Genomic DNA, 20,584 nt, shown 5'->3' with positions numbered 1-20,584 from the left:
GAAGCTACTCATTTAAAGCACTATATACAGAAATATTTTTCGTTTCCAACAGAAGTTTTAGAATTTTATCCAAAAAAACATGTCTGGTTAAGAATTGAGACTTGTAATCTCATTGAAATCCTTTATTGTAATTTTACAAACAAATATGTTAAATTGTAAATACATGCATGAGTTGTGTAATATCATTTACATCAGGATCATGTGTGCTTTCTAAAAGTGCTTTTCCGACCATCATTCTCTAATGACGACTTTTAGGACATATTCGATTTGGTAATCCTTTTATTAATTATTTAAAGAATAGATATTGTAAAAACTAAGATAAATTTGATTCGTTATAAACACAAATACTTTGACATATAACTGATCTTGAAATATAAGAATGATGGAAATTTATCATTCTTATAACTTCGAATTACCTTTTATCAAAATACATGTTTGTTTAAAGTTTCAAGCTCTTTTGTAAATCTTTTTCCATATTCATATTAGTTTCAAGGATTATTACATTTACACTCTCATTTATTATTTAGTTACATAAATTACGCATATCCTTTGCATAATTATAAAAACAACCCCATGACAGTTAAAAAGCAAAAAATAGTTTGTGTAATATTATTGTCATTTATGAGATATTTAATCTTTCAAAAGTAAGGATGAGTTGTGTAAATAACATTGACGTTTTTAGTGGGTGTATCTGTGGTTTTTCAAAATATAGAGGTGGTTTGTGTAAATAAACCATAAATCAGGAGGTGTAGATTGAATTAACCCTTACTTTTATCATGAAATTGTTGCAGGCTCTTGCTACCCAATAGTTATCAGGTATTTCAACAAGCTAGGAAGATTAATGCGTACAGAGCAAGAAAATACTGGAGAACGGTATAGCTCAAATTGCAATTTACAGAATCTGTAGTGTACAACAAGCAGATAGTGTAACTGTATCTAAAATTTATCTTAAAAATCAAATACCAGAAGTCAAAGGGAGAGATTTGTAAAGAATACGGATTTAATCGGGGAAGCATGTTCTAATCTTAGCTGGTGAAAATAACATTATTCAGGGCATGCATTTACCAGTAACACTGCTATTAGGGTGATTGGGAACGCATTCTTTGACGTTCAAACTAGTAAGATTTTGCAAAGAGTGCTACTTCATCTGCTGGATTGCCGGTCATCAAGCATTTCTTCGTCCCCTGTGGCTGCTCGAAAGGAAAACATCGGATGGTTGCCCCTGTTTCTTCTTTCACCTTCAGTTCCTCTTCATCGCTGTACAAATTAATCAGCACGTCTCACATTGGGTGTGTGCAAAAAGGCAGGGAAGTGAATATATGTTGGGATGTGACTGGGGAAGGATTTTCAAGAAAGCAGTAGTAAGTACCTGGCTGACCAAGGGCCTCTTGCCCATTTACCTTGAGCTATTGCTTCTTTAAGCTCGGTATATGAGCACACGTCAACAATGTTACTGGAAAATGACATTTTGAGAATCAGATTTTGTTAAAATGATATCAAGAAGCACACCAAAAATGTTGTCAGAAAACAGGGGATGTAGTATCCTTAAACGCATTGAAACAAGTTACATGAAACATTATACCCATGATTTGATTTTGAAAATATTTTCTTATTTTTGTGTTATACACGTATGTAATTCACCTATATAAATAGGTGGAGATTATATCATCAAATTAAGAGAATAATATGATTTAGCCCTTTGGGCATTTGTCTCGTGGACGTAGGTCATATAACCGAACCACGTAAATGTTCGTCTTGTGTTTCTCTCCACTTATCTAAAACTCTTGGACTTTTTAACACAAATGCTGCTATTGCACAATTCTGAAGGATAGTTTTACAAGCAATGCCCGGGGTTAACGCAATTTGCTTAACACTAATTGATCATCAGTGCAGGATTCCCCCTAGGTCCCAGCCCCAGACTGAAAATTGTGCAGAGCATACCTATTTTTAGCAGAAGTCATCTGTACAATTTTGTGTCAATTGCACCAACTTTATGACGGAACTTACCTGTCCCGAAATGATGTTGCCCTTTCAAGAAGAGAGGATTGGACCTCATCCAACTTGCCTTTTATATAAGCCACTAAAGTTGAAGATTCCATTGATATGCCAAAAACTTTCCCTTGTTTCCCAGGAATATCTCTTCTGGAAACAACCACACTCCCATTTGAAACATCTCGAGGTCCAATTTCAATCCTTAGGGGGGCACCCTAAATGAAAGCAAAGAAATATCAGCACAATTAACTTTCTTGTTATTGAACATGCATTACTAATAATTGCTCCGGTGAGTTACATTTTCACTGTATAAATTGTAGCTCTAATATGCCACAAATCTCATAATGGGATAGGAATGGTGTTGGTTCTATTGAAACACTAAATGATTATAAGGACAACACAGGTAAAAAACTTTTTCCAGCAAGTTGCTGAAAGGAGCATACATCATGAAGACATTGCCGTGCCTAATGCTTTAATGTAAAGACGGCCCAGTAATGAGCCACTTAGCTCACCTTGTTTTATAAGGAAGAACATACCATCAGAAGAAGACATTAATAATATTGATGCTTGATAAAAATTTAACAAAAGTTGTTGGATGCTTGCATAGGACCAGTGATTAAACCCAACAATTTATTTCCATGTTTTCCCTACTCAGGTGTATGTTATTGGTGGCAAGAAGCATGCTAAACACCAGCTAAATTTAAGAAAAACCAAGTGCTTCAAATGAAAGCACCCTTGCTCACCATTACACCACCAATTTGGTTTGTGTTAACTTCATAGACCTTTTTAAGAAAAAGGGTGCACCATCATACCTTCATTTCCCAAAAATTGAACTTCCAGCCAGGTGTTCTCTGCTCGGAGTCATCAATTTTGACCTTGATTCCGGCAGCTTGAAGAGTTTGTTTCACAGATGAGGCAGCATCTAAAACTCCTGTCCTCTCATCTGCCTTCTTCCATATTGGAACTACTATGACCTGCAGTTGAAAACTGCCAATAAGCATATTTGGAAACTAAAGATTGGTTGGGCCTCTATATCACATAAAACTAAAAGAGGAAGTAATTCAGCATTTACAAGAATCTAGTTGATAGAAAGTAATCTTCTGTAGAATAGAGTATGCTCTCACAGAGCTAACATAGATGAGAATTTGGTAAAAAACCTTTAGGGAAGAAGGGAAAGAATATTCACTTCACACTTGTTACATGTTTCATACTCATTATTTCACTAAAATGTGGTTGTCCAACACATATTACAGATTGCTCACATTGTTAACTTTCACCAACCAGCACTTTATAGTGGCATAAGTGTTCAGTGTTGCAATAAGAAAGTCAAGGCACAACAAGGTAATAAATGTGGTACGAACCAGTAAATGCCTCTAAAAATACCTGTACAGGGGCTAGATTGGGCGGAAGCATCAAGCCAACATCATCGCCATGTGTCATAATGATACCACCAACAAACCTGGTGCTAATTGCCCATGATGTCTGCCAAACATGTTGTCTTTGTCCATTTTCATCAGTGAACTGTATAGACACTCAGTTCATTAGATTGCGCAGTTATCAACAAATTGCACATGTAGAACAAAAAAGTTGGTGGACAGTAAAGACTAAGGTGGATGTATCTTAAAGAACTCAGAAAATGTATAAGGCAGAACATGGATTCATTTTCTTTTTTTTTGTGTTCTATAAATACACTACTTTCTACAACTTTCTCACTATGTAAAGAAGTCATTACATTGCGGAGAAGTTGCTTAAGCACTTGGCTCACTGACCTGAGTTCCAAACGCACGGGAGAAATTCTGCCCAAGGTTGTGGCTTGTTCCAGCCTGCAAGGCCTTCCGATCACCCATCATTGCTTCAATTGTATAAGTCCTCGAAGCACCTGCAAAGGTCTCCACTTTTGATTTACGACCAGCAATAACAGGTATTGCAGCTTGCTCAAAAGCAAATTTCGTGTACATGTCAATCATCTGAAGTGCCTACAGTCGCCAGCATGTATTCGTCAAGCCAAACTATCAAAGTACAAGACTATATTCACAGTCCACTAAACAAAGAGGGAACAAACCTCCTTTTCTGCCTCCTCTGGGGTAGCATGAGCTGTGTGACCTTCCTGCCAAAGAAATTCAAGAGTTCTCACGAAGGGTTTAGTCCGCATTTCCCATCTTGTGACATTAGCCCACTGAAACAAGTTAAACGAAAAGCAGTAAGCAAAACTATCCTCCAGGTTGTAAAGGAAACAGAAAATGGTAGTGAGACATACCTGGTTGATCATTAGTGGAAGATCACGATAACTATGAATCCACTGTGTAAACATGTGGTTCACAATTGTTTCACTTGTAGGTCGAACCTGCCAGAACCTCAAGTGCAACAATCAAAAAGTAAACTCAGGTATATCTCTAAAAATTAATCAGCAAATTCATTGATGTTATATGGAATAGGAGAAAAAGAACACATCCCAAATGGGGGGGGGGGGGAGGGGAAAAAAGAAAAAAAAAAAAACCCCCCAAAGGGGGGGGGGGGGCATGGCAAAATAATGATGAGTATATTTACCACAAGCTTTTCTTCAAGCTCCTTTCCTCCTCCAATAGTTACAAGCGCTAATTCTGGACTAAAACCTTCAACATGGCTAGCTTCTTTCTCAATGAATGAGTACGGAATAAACTGCAGTGATAAGCAGTTCATACTCATAAATTTACCAACTTCATGCCAAGAAATGCAATAGCCATATATATAGGATTTGGTAAGTGTCCACCTCTCACTGGCACAAGTCCCTAATGCGAGTATTAAGAGTGCTTTTTAAACATATTTTAAGAGCTAGAAAATGTAAAGCCTCCAACTTTTTACTTAACAAGACTTCTAATATTTAACCCAAACAGTTTAGCAAGCTTCCCGATGCATTAATCCAGTCACAATGACCAAAATATATTGAAACGAGCACTCAATCATAAAGGAACAAAGCTCATCACCAAAAATCAGATTACTTGTTTCAGTTTCAGTATCATCACCTTAATCGCACAGGTTCAATAGAAGTAATCATTTCCTACAATCCAATACAAGTGATGGATGATTCTTACCTGAGGGAAATACATATTACTATGACCAGTCTCCTTAAACTTCACGTTCAAATATTCCTGCACCAATCAAAACAGTCTAATTAACATAAAAATCAACATCCACTTAAATACAGAACCCCTAGTCAATAGCAACAAACCTGAATTGCTTCCCAAATGGCATAACCGTAGGGACGAATGACCATGGTGCCTCGGACGGGACCATAATCAGCTAGCTCCGCATTAGCAATAATGTCTAAATACCAAGCATTGAAGTCCTGCGATCGAGGAGTAATAACTCGATCCTTTTCTTGCTGGAGTTTGGGTTTCGGCGAGTTCTGCTCAAGTTCCGGAGCGGGTGCCGCGACATCTTTCTCAACGGTGCTGCTTTGCACGGAGAAATTGGCGGCGGAGAGGGGACGCAGGGGGAGGCGGAGTTGGCGGCATAAGTGGTGGCGCGGAACTGCTGCGGCGGCGGAGGAGAGCGAAGTGAGGGACGGCAGTCTGAGAGCACCCATCTGGTAGTGGTGGTGCAAACAGATGAGTGGAATTTTGGGCTTGGGTAAAAGTTAGAGATGAGGTTTTATATATCACGATGGCCTTTTTGTCATTTTCGTATTTATATTTATTATTTATTATTTATACACCCACACAAATCTATGTAATGCAGTTTTGGGAGGGACAATTATAACTTTGCCTCTGCTATTATTGGTTGGAATTATTCTTTTATTTTACATTTTATTGTATTTCATAAGCATTTTATATACATGCTACATATATAAAAATAATATATTATCTTATTTTATATAAAAGAAAGAGTATATATTAAATGCAATTAGAACAGAAAATTAAATGCGACGCAAACAAATCTAGAAAATTGGATAAGATATTTCGATTTTTTGCAAGCTTTGTGAACTAAAACCTACAGAAAAGAAGAGAGGGAATAAAAAATAATACTACGACCCACAAATTAGTAATTGATTGAGATAAAAACAAAAATAAAGCAATAGAACCGACATAGTGCAAATTAGTGTGTTTGAGTGTAAAATTCAGAGTACCAATTCAAGTTTTAGAACTAGATTTTTATAGGCCAGTGAAAGTACATGTGAATAAGGTAAGATTCTAAGTTTTTTGAGATTGGAGGTGTCTAGAAGAAGTAGGGACACGATGATGGCTCATCAATCGGGCGATTATATTACAGCTAAAGATGGATCCCAATTTTCCTTCCAAGGTTTTTGACCACTAATGCTTATCGATTCCTTGCGATGGAGGTGGCAAGTTTAATCCTACGGGGATTGTCATTGTGCCTCCATGTGGATTTCATATTTATTGCGCCTTAGGTGGATTAGACTGCTATATTGGTCTTCTTTATATATATATATTTTTTTTCGATAAATGTAAATTTCATTAAGTAAATGGTAGTACCTTCCTCACATACTTTTTTTTTTTTTTTTTCCATAAAATGCTCTTATGGGTCTCTTGAGCATTTTTCTCATGAATCGTTTTGGTCACTTAGCCGATATGTTTCAAGGGGCACCAAAATATTTGGTGAGGTCAAATTTAATTCAGGCAAAAACTTACCTAAAACATTTGAAAATTATATTTGATGCAGGAAAAAAAAAAAACTTGGGTCTAGTGAATTGAGTATGAATTTTGAGTTTTTACAAGTTTCGGTAACTCGAACATTTGGGACTTTGATATCTATGGATTTATTCTATTTTTGCATCTCCTTAATCAACATAGGAACCTTTTTTTTCTATTTGATTGACAGTCGTGGCCACAGACTTTCAGAGAGTACACAATCTAGAAAACATATGAGATTGGTACAACCTAGAAAAAATATGAGAACAGATCCTTCTTGAAGCACACCAACCTCCATGCAAGTTCTGATTGTACTGGTATACTTTTTGGTAATCAAGTATTACGCAACCACGCCAGCTAAAACCAAGATGCAGCCGCCCCATAGACAAGTTCAGGGGTGCTCACGGTGCGGCTTTGATTTTTTTAAACCTATTTTCAAATCAAATTGCCATTGGCAGTTTTATAAAATAATTTTTTAAATTGCACTTTTAAAACCAAACTCAAAAGGCGCGGTTTCGGGCAATTGTGGGTTGTTTGGTTGTTTTAATTTATAATAAAAATAAGATATTGAGATTAACAAAAATAAAAAAATAAAAAAGTATTTGTATGTAGCAAGCAAAAAAAACCAACATTATGCACCGTACACCACCAACACTCTTCACAACTTTAAATAAATTAAAATATAAGATCATATATATTAATCAAATTAATCCATCAAAGGTCAACAGTCGAATTTAGAAAGAACAGAGATAAAGACAAAAAGACAGAAAAAAGAAAGAGAGAAAAAAAGAATAGGGGACAAAAATAAATAAAAAATTGAGACAATCATCAAATGAGCTTAAAACTTGAATGGACTCAAAGTATTTGTATAAAATTCAAATATATATTTTACAAAAATGGCCTTTATAATGTGAATCTATGATAACATATGAATTTTGAGATTATATAATTCAAATATGAAATTATTCTAAAAAAATAATTATTTTATTGAATTATTATATATATAATTTAAAAAAATAATTATATATTTAGCAGTATGGTTCGATTTTTGGTGGTTTTTTAAATACTAAGTTAAAACCAAACCAATAGTGTGGTGCGATTTACTCTAAATTTAGAATTGCGGTTCGAAAAATAAATATGAAAAGCGATTCGATGTAGGCGATTTTAAATTCTTTTGATTACCCGTATACAAGTCTACCGTAACTCCTCAATTCAAAAAACTAATTCCTATACTATCGTACCTAAGGAGTTATAGTCAGACCGATCATGCCTCATTGATTTTCATATAACTTTTGCGAATCAATTCAGTAGACTCGACAGCTCTTTGCCATGCACCCACCAAATTGCGCAACATCATAATCCATTGTTTATGAAACCCAAAATCATCATATGAAACCATCACTCAGTGCAAGTTTCTAAGAAATCATGACCAATACTCTGTCTTCACTGATTCATCAACTTAGAACATTTTAGATCAAACCATAAAATTGATTTCATGACCGCCATACCTATAGCTTACTAAGAGTTTTAATTAAATGCATATTACTACGTAAAACATAAGATGAAGTGACCAATAAAAAAAGGTGATAATGAGCCAACAATTGACTTACAGGTCAACAGTTTTAACATTTCTGTAGTGCTGCCACGTGTCCAATAGAATTGGAGGCTGGTCCTTGTCTATGTTTCTGCATTACAGGTGAGGTGGCTATGGTTTTCCATCCTGCGTTGATCTCCAGGACGCAGCCAACCATATGGCTCCACTTCCGCCTGGCTCCAGATGGATTGCGCCCCATACTATCTTCTCTTGGTGATTGTGGGCCAGTTGAGCCTATCAATCAATTGCTCGATAGAGGAGTACTAATAACCATGTGGTTTAATAGCAATTTTCATATTACCCATTTGCTGTGAGCTTTATCCAAAGAATAACTAATCAATATTGACGTCTATCGAACTAACATAAAATTGCAGAAATCATGAGAGATATCTATCTGCTTTCTTGATATGAAAATGCCACGGGCATAAAAATATCAAAAGCCTAGAACTGTTCTATTAAGTATGCTGAATAGTTGACTAATAAATGACAACTAACCGATCTTCAAAAACCAGCAAAACTCAACGCAATAAACTCACTGGAGATTAACATCAGATAACCTTCGCCGTCTTATATCAAGTTATCACAAGCAATAACCATCTTTGGAGCTCCAAGACTACATCAGCTTAGGTGTCTCAACCACCGTCAGATCAGAAAAATTGTTGTCCTCCCAGTTCATATATGGTAGCTTTGGTGACTGAGGAGATCGACAGGCAGGTGAACAGTAGCCAAAAAGCTCAGACTTACTGCTAGGAACAACTTTATCTTCAAAAATGTTATCTGGCATCTCTTTCATCTCCAAATGCTTCATATTACACTCAGGCTGAAACATGAACAGTTATAGTTCTTGTCTAAGAGATTACTTCTCGATTTACAAGTTTTTTTCATTTTTAAAATAAAAAAGTAGGAAAAGAACAGCAGAGATACCTTCTTTGAGGATACCTGAGGTGCCTTTCTGGCTGACAGCTGCATAGGAATATCTGAAAACACAAAACACAAACTAATTAACAAGACAGAACATAATGATTAGTTGAAGTTGGCAGTTATGGATCAAAGAAGAGTGTTATACCATTATTCAGTCCAACTGACTTCAAAAAGTAGTCCATGTCCACAGACTTCATCTGGGCCTTGATGCACTCCTGATGGTTATGTAGAAACCCCTCATTCACCAAACAACTAGGGACATTTTCTTCTGCCATGGAATTCAATTTCCTCCCTGTAGCCAGGACCTGCTTTGGTGGCTTAACTGAGTTTGTAAGATTGCTAAGTGCTTTCCTACCACCGACTTTTCCTTTCTCAGCCACCTTTGAGGATTTTGCTTTAACACCAATAGGATCTTTCTCAATAGATATGACATTTATGGAATTGTCTTTTCTCACAGAGTGATGCACAGAAGGCTTTCTTGAGTTTGATATGTCGTTGAGAGCTTTCCTTCCATCAAGGCCTCCTCTTTTACCTGCTTTAGTTAGATCAGTCTTCCCCCGAGGTGCGGTGCCTATATATAAAAACCAAAGCATGAGCTAACATCTACTTAAGACAGGTTAAAATATAAAATTTTCTAACAGATAGTGCTGGTTATATAGGTAACAATTACCATTGTATGGGAAATTTAGGTTCTGATCTTGGATCAGACGATGAGCTGGGGCTGCCATGGTGCTTGTTTCCAGTAAAAGCTATTTCTCTGAAATTGCAGAACAATCTAGCATTAGCAATTGAACATAGAAACATACCAAGAACAAGAATGCTCCTACTAAGAAAGACAAGCAAAATGGTTACTATGTTTAGGGTGCTCAAGAAAATCTCCAAAACACTAACTACATCACATGGGTTTCTGATTGGTTGTGGACGTGTAGTTTAGAAAACTTGTGATTTTATCTTACCATCCACTTTGCCACAGAAAACAATGTCAAAATTCATGGTTAGGGGGATATATTATTCACATAATTGCGGCTGATATATCAGAAATTTAGAAACCTAAAAGATCGGAGAAGATAAAACAGCATGCCTTCTTAGTGCACCACATAGCAAATGTAACCAATGCACAAAATTCAGAAAGGGAAAACCCCAGACACAAGAGAAGTCAAGATTTCTGCCACACATAAGAATCTCGAAATCCTTCATTCACATATATTCATGGCACTTCTGATCCTCAGTTTCCTTAAGACACAACATGCAAGAAGATCACTTGAAACAGCCAAGCAGAATTAAGAAAATCAAAGAAAGAGCCATAAATGGAACAAGAAAAACTCAATTTGGCATAAACTGAAACTACATGATTACCAACAAAAACCAGATAAAAAAACATTGTATTAAGTCGGATAAAATCACTAATTTCCAAAGAAATAGAAGAAAAATACAGCAACAAAACTTTCTTCGCGTTCCAAATAATACTCCCATGATCGCCGCATCATCTACACCAATTAAAATAGGCGGTTCCAGGTTTTACATAATTTTATCAACAGAATCTTTAAAGATACCTTACATGTACATAATCAAACTTCAAGTTTCTCAAATTTTCATACGTTTCGGTGAAACCAAACGCAGCCTTAATAATCTCAGAATTTCAAATCCCTGAGTATCACGTTCACAGAACTACTAGCATTAAACAAACACATGAAAGCAAACATAAAAAAATGCGTTTAAACAGATAAATATACACATAGGCTCACATCATAACCTAACTTTTCACTGCAATTCCAAAGAAAAAGCGGAAGGATTAAGAGAGATTACTCGGAGAAGAATCTTTCGGAAATTGCCTGAATTTCTCAGAGGAACTGCTCGCTCTTTCCGTCGAAATTTCTAGTAAATTTCCCTTGATTATACTGAAAATAATAGATTTTTTTCTTGCCTTTTCTGTATTATTTCTTCGATTTCTCAACGACTATGAACATAGAAGGGTAGTAAACTGGGGATTTCTGTTTCTCGCATATATAAAGGGCGGTGGAGTAGCAACGGTCAAATTTTACCTTCTTATGGAAATACACCCATTTACAGAAAATATTACATATTCGCCACTAGAGTGACCTGGCTCGGCAAGTAGGATGGATACCAACGATAACTAGTACACGTGGAATTCACAAATGTACGTGTTTAAATTTTAAACATTATTTATTATTTTTTAAAAATATATATTAGTTAATAAATAATAATAAAAAATTATGAGAAATTATTAGAAAAAAATTATAAGAAGAAAAAGAAACGTGAGGTTAAGAAGTAAGAAAAATTAAAAGTCACAAAAAAGATTAAAAAATAAAAATTAATATCTATCGCTCTAACTCTTCTTCTATGAGCGATACTCTATCCAGATCTGCCACTCGTTGGGCGACGCCTTCTTTTCTATGAACAGCGCACCATTGAATGATGAACTTTCCAGTTTTCGCCTCCGACCCGAGAAAAGGATCTCTTGGGATTGTCTGGCCTGGGGGTCAGTTCATGCTGTGCTTAGCTCTATAAACCCTATCCTCTCCCGTTGGTCAAGCTTAATCCTTCTCCTGCAAGACCATCAGGAAAAAATGACAGGATTGCCACAAAGAAAGAGGTTTATCTTTCCCGAAAGAATGGAAAAGATTCTTCCAATGTTTCGGGTCCCAGAAGTGCATGGTAAATACCGCCAAAGCCCAATTCGGCAGAGGAAATTAAATGAAGTACTCCAAATACAAAATATGGAAAGGTATCTATAACTCCCCCCCCCCCCCGTAACCCCCCCCCCCCCTAGGACCTACCCCCAACCTAGAGTAGCTAGATGGGAAAGTAAAATTAATCCTTGTATCAATATAATTGAAAAAAAAAAACAAATAAGTTATTTTCAATTATTATAATGCCTTGTTTACTTGTGAAATTGGATTGAACTCGAGCCCGTGATAGATAAAAATAAAATGATGATTTAAATTCACTAAATTTGGCACACCCTTATATATCCTTATATATCGTCACACCCTAATGCATGTGATGGGTACATCTTCATCTTATAAGGGTAATATGGTTATAAAAGATTTATTTGACATACAATAAGTTAGTAATAAGTTGAGGGCGTAAATATGGATTTTCATTCAATTTTTTGTTGATATCAGCAAATTTCGTGAGTTCTTTCAATTAGTTATCCAATAGTATAAATATTGATTTAAGCATTGGAGTGTTAGTCCATGTTTTTGCAGGTTAAATCTCATTTGATCTTATTATTTTTATAAAGATCCTTCGACCATTGTGATGTTAGTGGACTCCAATACGCATCACATACCATTATCTTAGCATCTCTTTTTTCTTTTTTTCAAATTGAATTTTCTATTTCAAATCCTATTGCATCTTTTACCCTATTTAATATACATGCCACGTGTATAGAGTATTTGTATTAAATGAAATAGAATAGATTTAAAATAAAATATTCAATTAGTCATTTTCTCTATCCCTCTTATTTAATTTAAATTTTGAAATAACTATTAATTAAGTTTGTTGGCCAAACTTCATACTTGTACATACCTCTCATCATTTCAAGACTAATGCCTTCACCAAATTTCGGTTACTCTGTTTGTTCCCTTGTTCATTTCATGAATCATGACATCTACCCAAATTGCATGCATGCGGAGGAGAAGTACCACAACTTTTTTTAGAGAAAAAATTAAGCGCGAAGATATTATTTCTAGCAGGAAAAAAAAAATTGTATTGAGAAATAAAAATATGGCTAATTTTAATTTACGTGATGTAGGTGTGTTGTATGATTAGGTATATCATTGATGTGAAGATGTGCTTAGAACTCTGACTATAATTAGTTTTAGATATTTAATGTGGTGATTTCTTTTTGGATTTTTCAGCTACTTCGACGCCACGTCCATATTCTATATATTTTGCAGAATATGAATTTTTAGGGGTTATCCACTATATTCATGTTGAGATGATACACACTTATTTTTGTGTTACTTGAGAGATTGCTATCCAAGACATACTTTCCATTTTTTGATTAGTGAGGTGACTGCCACACTTTAGGACATCTCAGTCGTATGGGCCCTTCTGATTGACGGTAATCTTATTACAAAAGTAGATTCGAAGTGGAGTATTGAACAATGGCAAGATTGATGCCGCCAATTGTTGGGGTTCCATTAGATATTCACTCAAACTTGCAAACATTCCGCTCAACAACTGCCTTTCAACAAAGATCTTTTAGCTGAATATTTTTTAACTCCTTATTAAAGGTCGAGCACACATATCGTAGATATCTATGTACCCCATAAAAAACCTTAAGAGCTACAAAAAAAAATTAATGACATTGTTCAATCTATTGTGCCGGTTTGAAATTAGACAAATTAGGTCCTCCTCACCACTGAGTAGATATTTAGAAAGCATTTCTAGGAACCCTCGTCATGATGCCAATTGCACCCATTATCTGCATCATATTAGCATGCAATCTTCCATAATTTTGGTTTGTCTCAACCACACGGTATTCTCATCTTAAAAAACGCATCAAGAAATCTTGTACACTTACTTTCAAGTGGTCTTTACTCTTGAAAATCAATCTACATGCAAACTATCCAGTGTTCGAGTTGTAAAAGTTACCTCAATTATCAGTAGTATATTGAACGAATCGACCGGTACCTCTTAGTACTAAAAGATGAAATAATTGGATATAGAGAAGGTGGCTCCTATGTGGCAGATATGTTTAAGTCAATCCCCTCTTATTGTTGGGTTGTCGCCCATTAGTATTACTACCAAGTACGTCCAACATAATTGGAGTGCTGACTTCATCATTATCAGGATTATCATCATTTTCACCCTTTACTTCAACCTCATCTGGTTATGAGTCTATTGAAACATTATTTAAGAAACTATCGACTTATGGCTCAACATAACATACTCATTGTCTTGATGGTTGTATATAGATCGACTTGCATAATCTTCATTTATCCAAAATCTTCCCATTGCTTGAGTTAGTACTGGCAAGCTGGGTGAATCTTGTGTTAACATATACGTGTATGTTGCCCAATCACCAAAAAAGGGTCATCTTGTACAATATTATGATAAACTTTCTCTGTTTCAATATAAATATCAAAGAACACATATGCATTCACCAAAATACACATCATCATCTGTCTTAATTGGCAACACCAACTTTTGTCTTCCAACAACATTATATATTGTGTATTTAAAATATATTGTGTATTTAAAAATCGTTAATATATATATCTCGATCGAGGTGTTGTGGACTTGCAAAAAAAAAAAAAATAGAAAGTTTAGTCATTGTATGTTGGTGGGTTTAGGCTAACAATGATTGATTTATAATACTTAATTCGGTAAAAACAACGATCTTATTATCTTGATGATGGGTCATTTCACATCAGTATATTGTAAGTTTTAGTAACGATTTACACTTACTTTACAGTAAGGACAAAAAAAACTTAATATACAGTGATTAAATTGTGTAATATGCCGATGGTCATCATCGAAAAGAGCAATTCTATAACTATGAAAATCAATTAATTTTTCCCAATCAAATACCTCAAAAATTCTAAAAGTTAATTGATTTTTTTTTTTTTTTTGCTGATTTATAAGGAACAACAAGGACAATAATTAACTAAAAAACTAGGAGTAATAATTCATTTTGTCAAATTTGGTAGTAGGGGTTATGAAAAGCCTTAGACAAAGGGATATGCAAATAGAAATTAGTCAAATGTACTTGCAAACAAATGATTGCACATTTGTCTTAGCAAAGACTTTAGAGACTCCTTGGAAAGGGACTCATATCATTTGCATTTTGGATGCATAATAATTTCACAAAAACTTAGTGTAATTATCTCTTTATTATTTTTGTTATTTCATCTATAATTAGTCTCAATTTACCTACTTACAAATATATGATCATTACTTAAAAAAATAAATCAAAAATTGAAAATAGTTAAACACATACGTCTGTATTCCATATTATGCCATGATTTTACTCGTACCAGAAAAAATATGACCTTTTCATCATGATTAATTACCATAGTTAAATAAACCATGACAAGTACTAATTTACCAGGGCTATGCAACGACTAATAGCCGTTTTTTTTTTTTTTTTTTACAAGTGAGCGAAACACATTAGCCACAACAAAAAATTATGACAAATATTTTAGTCATAACTAAAATCGCATTATTGTTTTATGACTGTGATAAATGAAATTGATTTATTATAATTTTTAAGTCGTTATTATTTGTAATGATGGAAAATTTATTTTATTTTTTGTAGTGTTATATTAACAATATTGACATTTCTAACCAAATTGGTGAAAAGTTAGGAAGTGGGAATTAGTACATTAAATGAGAAGGATGTATTTCTGATTGAAATATTCACATTATTATTATTTCATAAATGCATGAGATTAAAGTCTTGTACGGAGATCTAAAACTGAGAATATCTCAATTTCACAAGAGTTGTTGATTTGAGTTAGAGTTTGGTAAGGCAGTTGACAAGCTTAAATTTTATTGGTACATTGGAGTTTCAACCTTTACTCTCCTATAAATGTTGAGTTTGGGACTAATAAGAAAATTACAATGACGTATTTCTTGGCATGTCGAGGGAGAAACCATCAGTTGAGCACTGTTGTATTGTACGATCTTGTTTTATTAATCAAACTTACATTTACCTAAAATAAATAAATTACGGTGGGCCCTCCTAACATATGTCGTAATTACAAAATATCTAGTCATTATTTAAAAATTTATAAATAATTTAGAATTAACGGATGTTTAACAAATAATTTTTTAGAATAGGTTGTCGCGATGATGTATTTATAATTTTTCAGACAATGATGAGGTAATTGTAATTATAACAAACTTCAGGAAAAGCTGTTGTAATTAGTCTAATTATTTTTTTTTAAATTGATGATTTTATAATCCCATTGAAATATAAAGAAAATTAAATCATGGGTTTACTATTGTAATTAAATTTGTGTTTAAATCAATTTACCATATGATTTGTTATATCAAAATAAATATAATTGGTAGTATTCCAATAATCGAGTTTTACAAATGCATGAATATTGTTTGATTTGATTAGCAGTTGTTGATCATAATATCTAAGATTGATAATCATGGAATACGAAACTGTGATAACTAATGAGGAGGAGGCACGTGTCCCCACCAACTAGGAGCTATAGGAAACCGGACACACAGCCACAACCTAAAAACAATACCAAATAGTGGAGCCCTCCCTAATGTTTGTTTTTGTATTTTACACTTTATCTGTGTTTTTTTTTATTTTTCAACTTTCTATATATAATATATATACTTTATTTGACAATAAATAGTGATTTTGTCTCTCGAAAATACAACATTAAACTTACAATATTTATATAAAAATATATATATAAGAGATATGATTGACAATGAACAGTAATTTTTGTCTCTCAAATCTCAGTATCAAACATACACCACTTATTTTAAAATATTTTAAATTACCTCAAAACACAAATCTAAACATACTATTTATTTTCAATACACACTTATTTATCTCTATTTTTCTCTCTATCTCCAAAACACAAAACAAAACGTTCAAAATGCAAATCCAACCATTACGCTCGATTTTCAAACTTTTGAGTTTGGGAGCTAAGAGCTAACCCCTCCATAGTCCATACAACTCACCACTCCCCTAATTTTTCATTTTTCTTAATGCAAATATGTATAAAATAAAAATTAAAAGTAAAATTACTTCTCAATCACAATTGTTGATTTATAACACCACAACACTTAATTTTAAAATGCTAACTATACCCTTTAAATATTTGTTCAAAATAATGAGTTATATTTATTTTAAATGATCCGTAGTTTTTAATTGTCACTATAATATCATGCTTAATTTTTGTTTTCACTCATATTCTATCATTTAATTCACTTTTAATCATGTATTGATTTTTGTTCTTGAAATTTATAGGACTTAATGCAATTTCTCTATATAATATTACAAATGAAAAAATTACCCCTCTCAAAAAAAGGTATCATTTGCCTTTTTATATTTTTTAAAATAGAACAATTGACTCTCTGTCTAAAAAAATAAATTATTTTATTTTTAAAAAAATATAAAGAGATAAATTAATATTTTTGTTATAAGAGTAATTTTCTCATTTACAATATCACATGAGGATTATTTGCATTTTTCTCAAAATTTACATCATATTTGTCAAATTATACATTTATGAATATACTAAAAAATCTAAAGTGCGTTGCACCAACCAATTAAGCCCCAGAAAATTAAAAAAAAAGAAAAAAACAAAGAAAAGAAAATCGTTTGGAGGAATCTTAAGCACACGGTGTTCATTAATTGTTGTTTCCTTTGGCGGGTCATCCCTTTCCTCGAGAAAACGCTAATACAAACATTAATACAATAATCACGTAAATAGAATTACGTTTTTAGAAACTAATTAGCACTTTTTAGATGTGAAACTAACGCCAAGCAGATGCGACGGTGAGCGTTCGTCCCATCCACCCAAAGCAGATTCCGCCGGATTGATCGCTGACGGTGAACCCCGGGTTGCCACGTGTCCCGGAGTTTAGCTTAACCCGGAGCGACTCAGCCACGGGTTGACCCATGGGCAAGGGCTGGAACCCGGCCATGCTCATTCGGGCCCTCCACTTCCCCAATACCTCGCACCTTTCCACCCGGTCCCTCCCCTCGCACGCCACCGAGTTGCCCATTTTCCGGCCCAGCGCCTCCTCGACCCGGACTCGATCCGGGTTCTCTCTGGACACCGTGGCCTCCAGCGACTCGAACAATGCGCCGTAGTATTCGCAAGTTTCCCTCACGCGTGCCGTTAAAGGAGCCGTATTGGCGTTCATATCTTGCTCCACCACCGTCGTCACAGTCGGCGAGAGACCTTTCACGCGGCGGAGCAACTCGTCTCTCGGGTTCTCCGTCGTCACGCTCTCATCCGCCAGTTTGTACAATTTGAACGCAAAGTTCACGGCAAGGGCTTCGTCCTGATCCACCCCCAAATTATCCCGGCTCAAATCGGTGGTTGTCGAGTTTTTGACTGAGAAAGTTAAACAAACGCCGATCTTGCTGGCCAATGCTTTGAGTCCTTCTCCAACCATTTTCAGCCTATGTTCGTCCCCGGGGACGGAATCCGTGAAGGTAGTGATCTTTAATGCGACGGCGGCGGCGCGTTTGTCAGCTGGCTTCTTCGCCACCAGCGCGTGGAGCAAATGCATGTACTGTCCGCCTCGACCAATATCAAAATCCACGACATGAACCTTGTTAAAGCCCTGATCCCATGTTGCCTCCAGGATGGCCAGATTGGCGGCCATGAAACCCAGCTTAAAACATGGCGAGACATCATATAACATTTGGATTGATAAGGCATGCTCCTTAGTATAAAGATCGCCCACCGGCAAACGATGCTGCTCTGTGGGGTTCACGCGCGACTTGAGAGCAGAAACCATGTGAGCCGTGACCCTCTGTTCGGAGCTGCCCCTTGGGTTCGCAACCTGCTGGAGGCGCGTGAGTATTCCGGCTGCGACTTCCAATTTTCCTTCAGAGACAGCAACAGCGGCATCTATCAAGGACTGTTTGGAGCAGGGAATTGGAGGAGAAGCTGAAGTAGAAGAACAAGAGGAAGAAGAAGAAGTCGGCGATGGAGAAATGGGCTTCCGGATCGGGCTAATTAGATCCTGGATTGTCTCGGACCACTCGCTGTTAGTAACAACAGATACTGCTTCTCCGTCTTCTTCCTCTCCCAAAAGCTCCTTTTCCAGTTCTTGTAACCGATGATTCATCATCTTCTTCTCGGAGTCCTGCCGCAGAACTTCTGAGCCCAAACCCGGAAGAGTCGTACCCGAATTGAGACACACATTGTTAACATTTCTGTTAGAGGAAGTCAGAGGTTGTAGCCGGTGTGGCTGACAAATCGGAAGGCCATACCTCGAGATCATAGAATTCGAAACGGAAGAAGCTTCCGGCAAAATGGAAGGGACAGGAGAGAACTCCACCGTAGAGAAGGGAGATATAGGAGTTGCATGCTGGTAATTTACTCTCGACTTCACGTTCCGGAGATAAAACCCTGAACCTTGTTGATTCTGCTGAAACTCAGAAAGTGATCTCTTCCCAATCAACTGCGGTCGACGGATCTGCGCAGCCGGGTCAGGCAGAATTCCGGCAATCAACGACCGTAACGAGAACTGCTGTTGTGGGTTAAGATTGGTATTATAACCACCGTTCATGCTCGTGGCTCTCCCGCCGGCGGCGAAGAAGTCCGGCCCACCGCCGGAGAATCCGGAAGACATTTTGCAGGAAAACTGGTGGTTGTTCTCTCTTGTATACTATACTCAATCTAGGAGGAGGGTTTTCGATTCTGAAGCCAGTGGATTGATTCTTGTCGTCATGTCATTATAAGAGGGAGAAAACACAGTATATTTCGAGTTTTAGAGAGAGAAACGAAGAGGTTTTAGAGAGAGAAACGATGATATGCGAGGTTTCCAACTGGCGTGGATGATCTTTGTGTTAGTTTATTTCTAAATTTGAAAATTGTTGCTTTTACGACAGCGTCTACGTGTACCCCTTTCCAACCGTCGGATACAGCGACTCTTTTGTTCTTTTTAGGAATTTGAGGAGAAACCGACGGTTCAGATTGCTAGCGTAAAACAGCCACAGCTGTTGGGGAAGGCCCGACGCGACAACCACGCGGGCGGTCATCACGTGAACATCACACGCGGGAGCTGCGGACTTGAAGTGCCGATCACTTATTACGCTCAAGTCAAAATTTTACGCATCTTAATGCAATTTAGTAATTAATAATAATTAGTGTTATACATCCCACTAATTATTTATTAAATTTATAATAAGCAAAAAAATAAATTAAATAAAAAATATGATTGAGAAAAAAAAAAGACCTTAAAGTGAGATTTCAAAAAAAAAAATCAGCGGGGCCAAATTTGTATTTTAACAAATATGTGGGGCCAAATCAGAAGAGTAAAATTCTACAAGCCGTAGTTTGAAAGCGAAGAAGATGAGTGAGAGGTAAATTTGGAAAAAGTGAAATTTTATGTAGTAACTCCATATTTTTCCACCTATACATTTGTTAAAATTACAAATTGGCCCCAGTGATTTTTTCCTTTGGATTTTTCCAGTGGAAATATCACCGAAATTGGTTGGGGTGCAGATCGCCGACGATTTTGCATTTCAAAGGTGCAAATTGCCAAAAATATAATTTAAGGGTGCAAAGTGTCAGTGAAGTATAATTGAAGGGTGCAATATGCAAATTAATACGCTTTTAGTCTCATATGATAGTGAATTTAATACTTTTAGTCATTTACTTTATGAATTTTTTAAAATATTATCAAAATTGAAAAAACTCGATATATTTAGTCATCTGTTTTTCATGATTTTTACAATTGTCCCAAAACTAAGAAAAAACTC

The 20,584-nt window shown here is 35.7% G+C and overlaps 3 protein-coding genes across 4 annotated transcripts; all 3 read right to left on the bottom strand.

Annotated features, from left to right (window-relative positions):
- Positions 862-5,608, bottom strand: LOC105166697 (proline--tRNA ligase, chloroplastic/mitochondrial). 2 transcript variants are annotated; one of them, XM_011086146.2, is made up of 11 exons: positions 5,201-5,608; positions 5,064-5,120; positions 4,540-4,650; positions 4,250-4,336; positions 4,055-4,168; positions 3,762-3,968; positions 3,376-3,513; positions 2,805-2,966; positions 2,008-2,207; positions 1,370-1,453; positions 862-1,257 (listed from the first exon to the last, which is right to left on the bottom strand). In XM_011086146.2, exons 1-11 carry the CDS (start codon positions 5,555-5,557, stop codon positions 1,116-1,118), a joined length of 1,659 nt encoding a protein of 552 aa, XP_011084448.1. In that variant the 5' UTR covers positions 5,558-5,608; the 3' UTR covers positions 862-1,115. The 2 variants fall into 2 exon arrangements, 1 of the variants encoding a protein (XP_011084448.1); XR_848209.2 differs by lacking the exon at positions 862-1,257 and having other exon boundaries at positions 1,942-2,207.
- LOC105166696 (protein PATRONUS 2) lies at positions 8,646-11,125 on the bottom strand. The gene is made up of 5 exons (XM_011086145.2): positions 10,942-11,125; positions 9,806-9,892; positions 9,281-9,706; positions 9,139-9,191; positions 8,646-9,034 (listed from the first exon to the last, which is right to left on the bottom strand). Exons 2-5 carry the CDS (start codon positions 9,861-9,863, stop codon positions 8,828-8,830), a joined length of 744 nt encoding a protein of 247 aa, XP_011084447.1. The 5' UTR covers positions 9,864-9,892; positions 10,942-11,125; the 3' UTR covers positions 8,646-8,827.
- LOC105166695 (scarecrow-like protein 8) lies at positions 17,468-19,661 on the bottom strand. Its single transcript, XM_011086144.2, has one exon. It carries the CDS (start codon positions 19,450-19,452, stop codon positions 17,617-17,619), a length of 1,836 nt encoding a protein of 611 aa, XP_011084446.1. The 5' UTR covers positions 19,453-19,661; the 3' UTR covers positions 17,468-17,616.

This window comes from Sesamum indicum, linkage group LG7 (genome assembly GCF_000512975.1).
Source record: "Sesamum indicum cultivar Zhongzhi No. 13 linkage group LG7, S_indicum_v1.0, whole genome shotgun sequence".
Lineage (NCBI taxonomy): Eukaryota > Viridiplantae > Streptophyta > Magnoliopsida > Lamiales > Pedaliaceae > Sesamum > Sesamum indicum.
The sequence above is the reverse complement of the archived record's forward strand: the minus strand, read 5'-3'. Positions and strand labels throughout refer to the sequence as shown.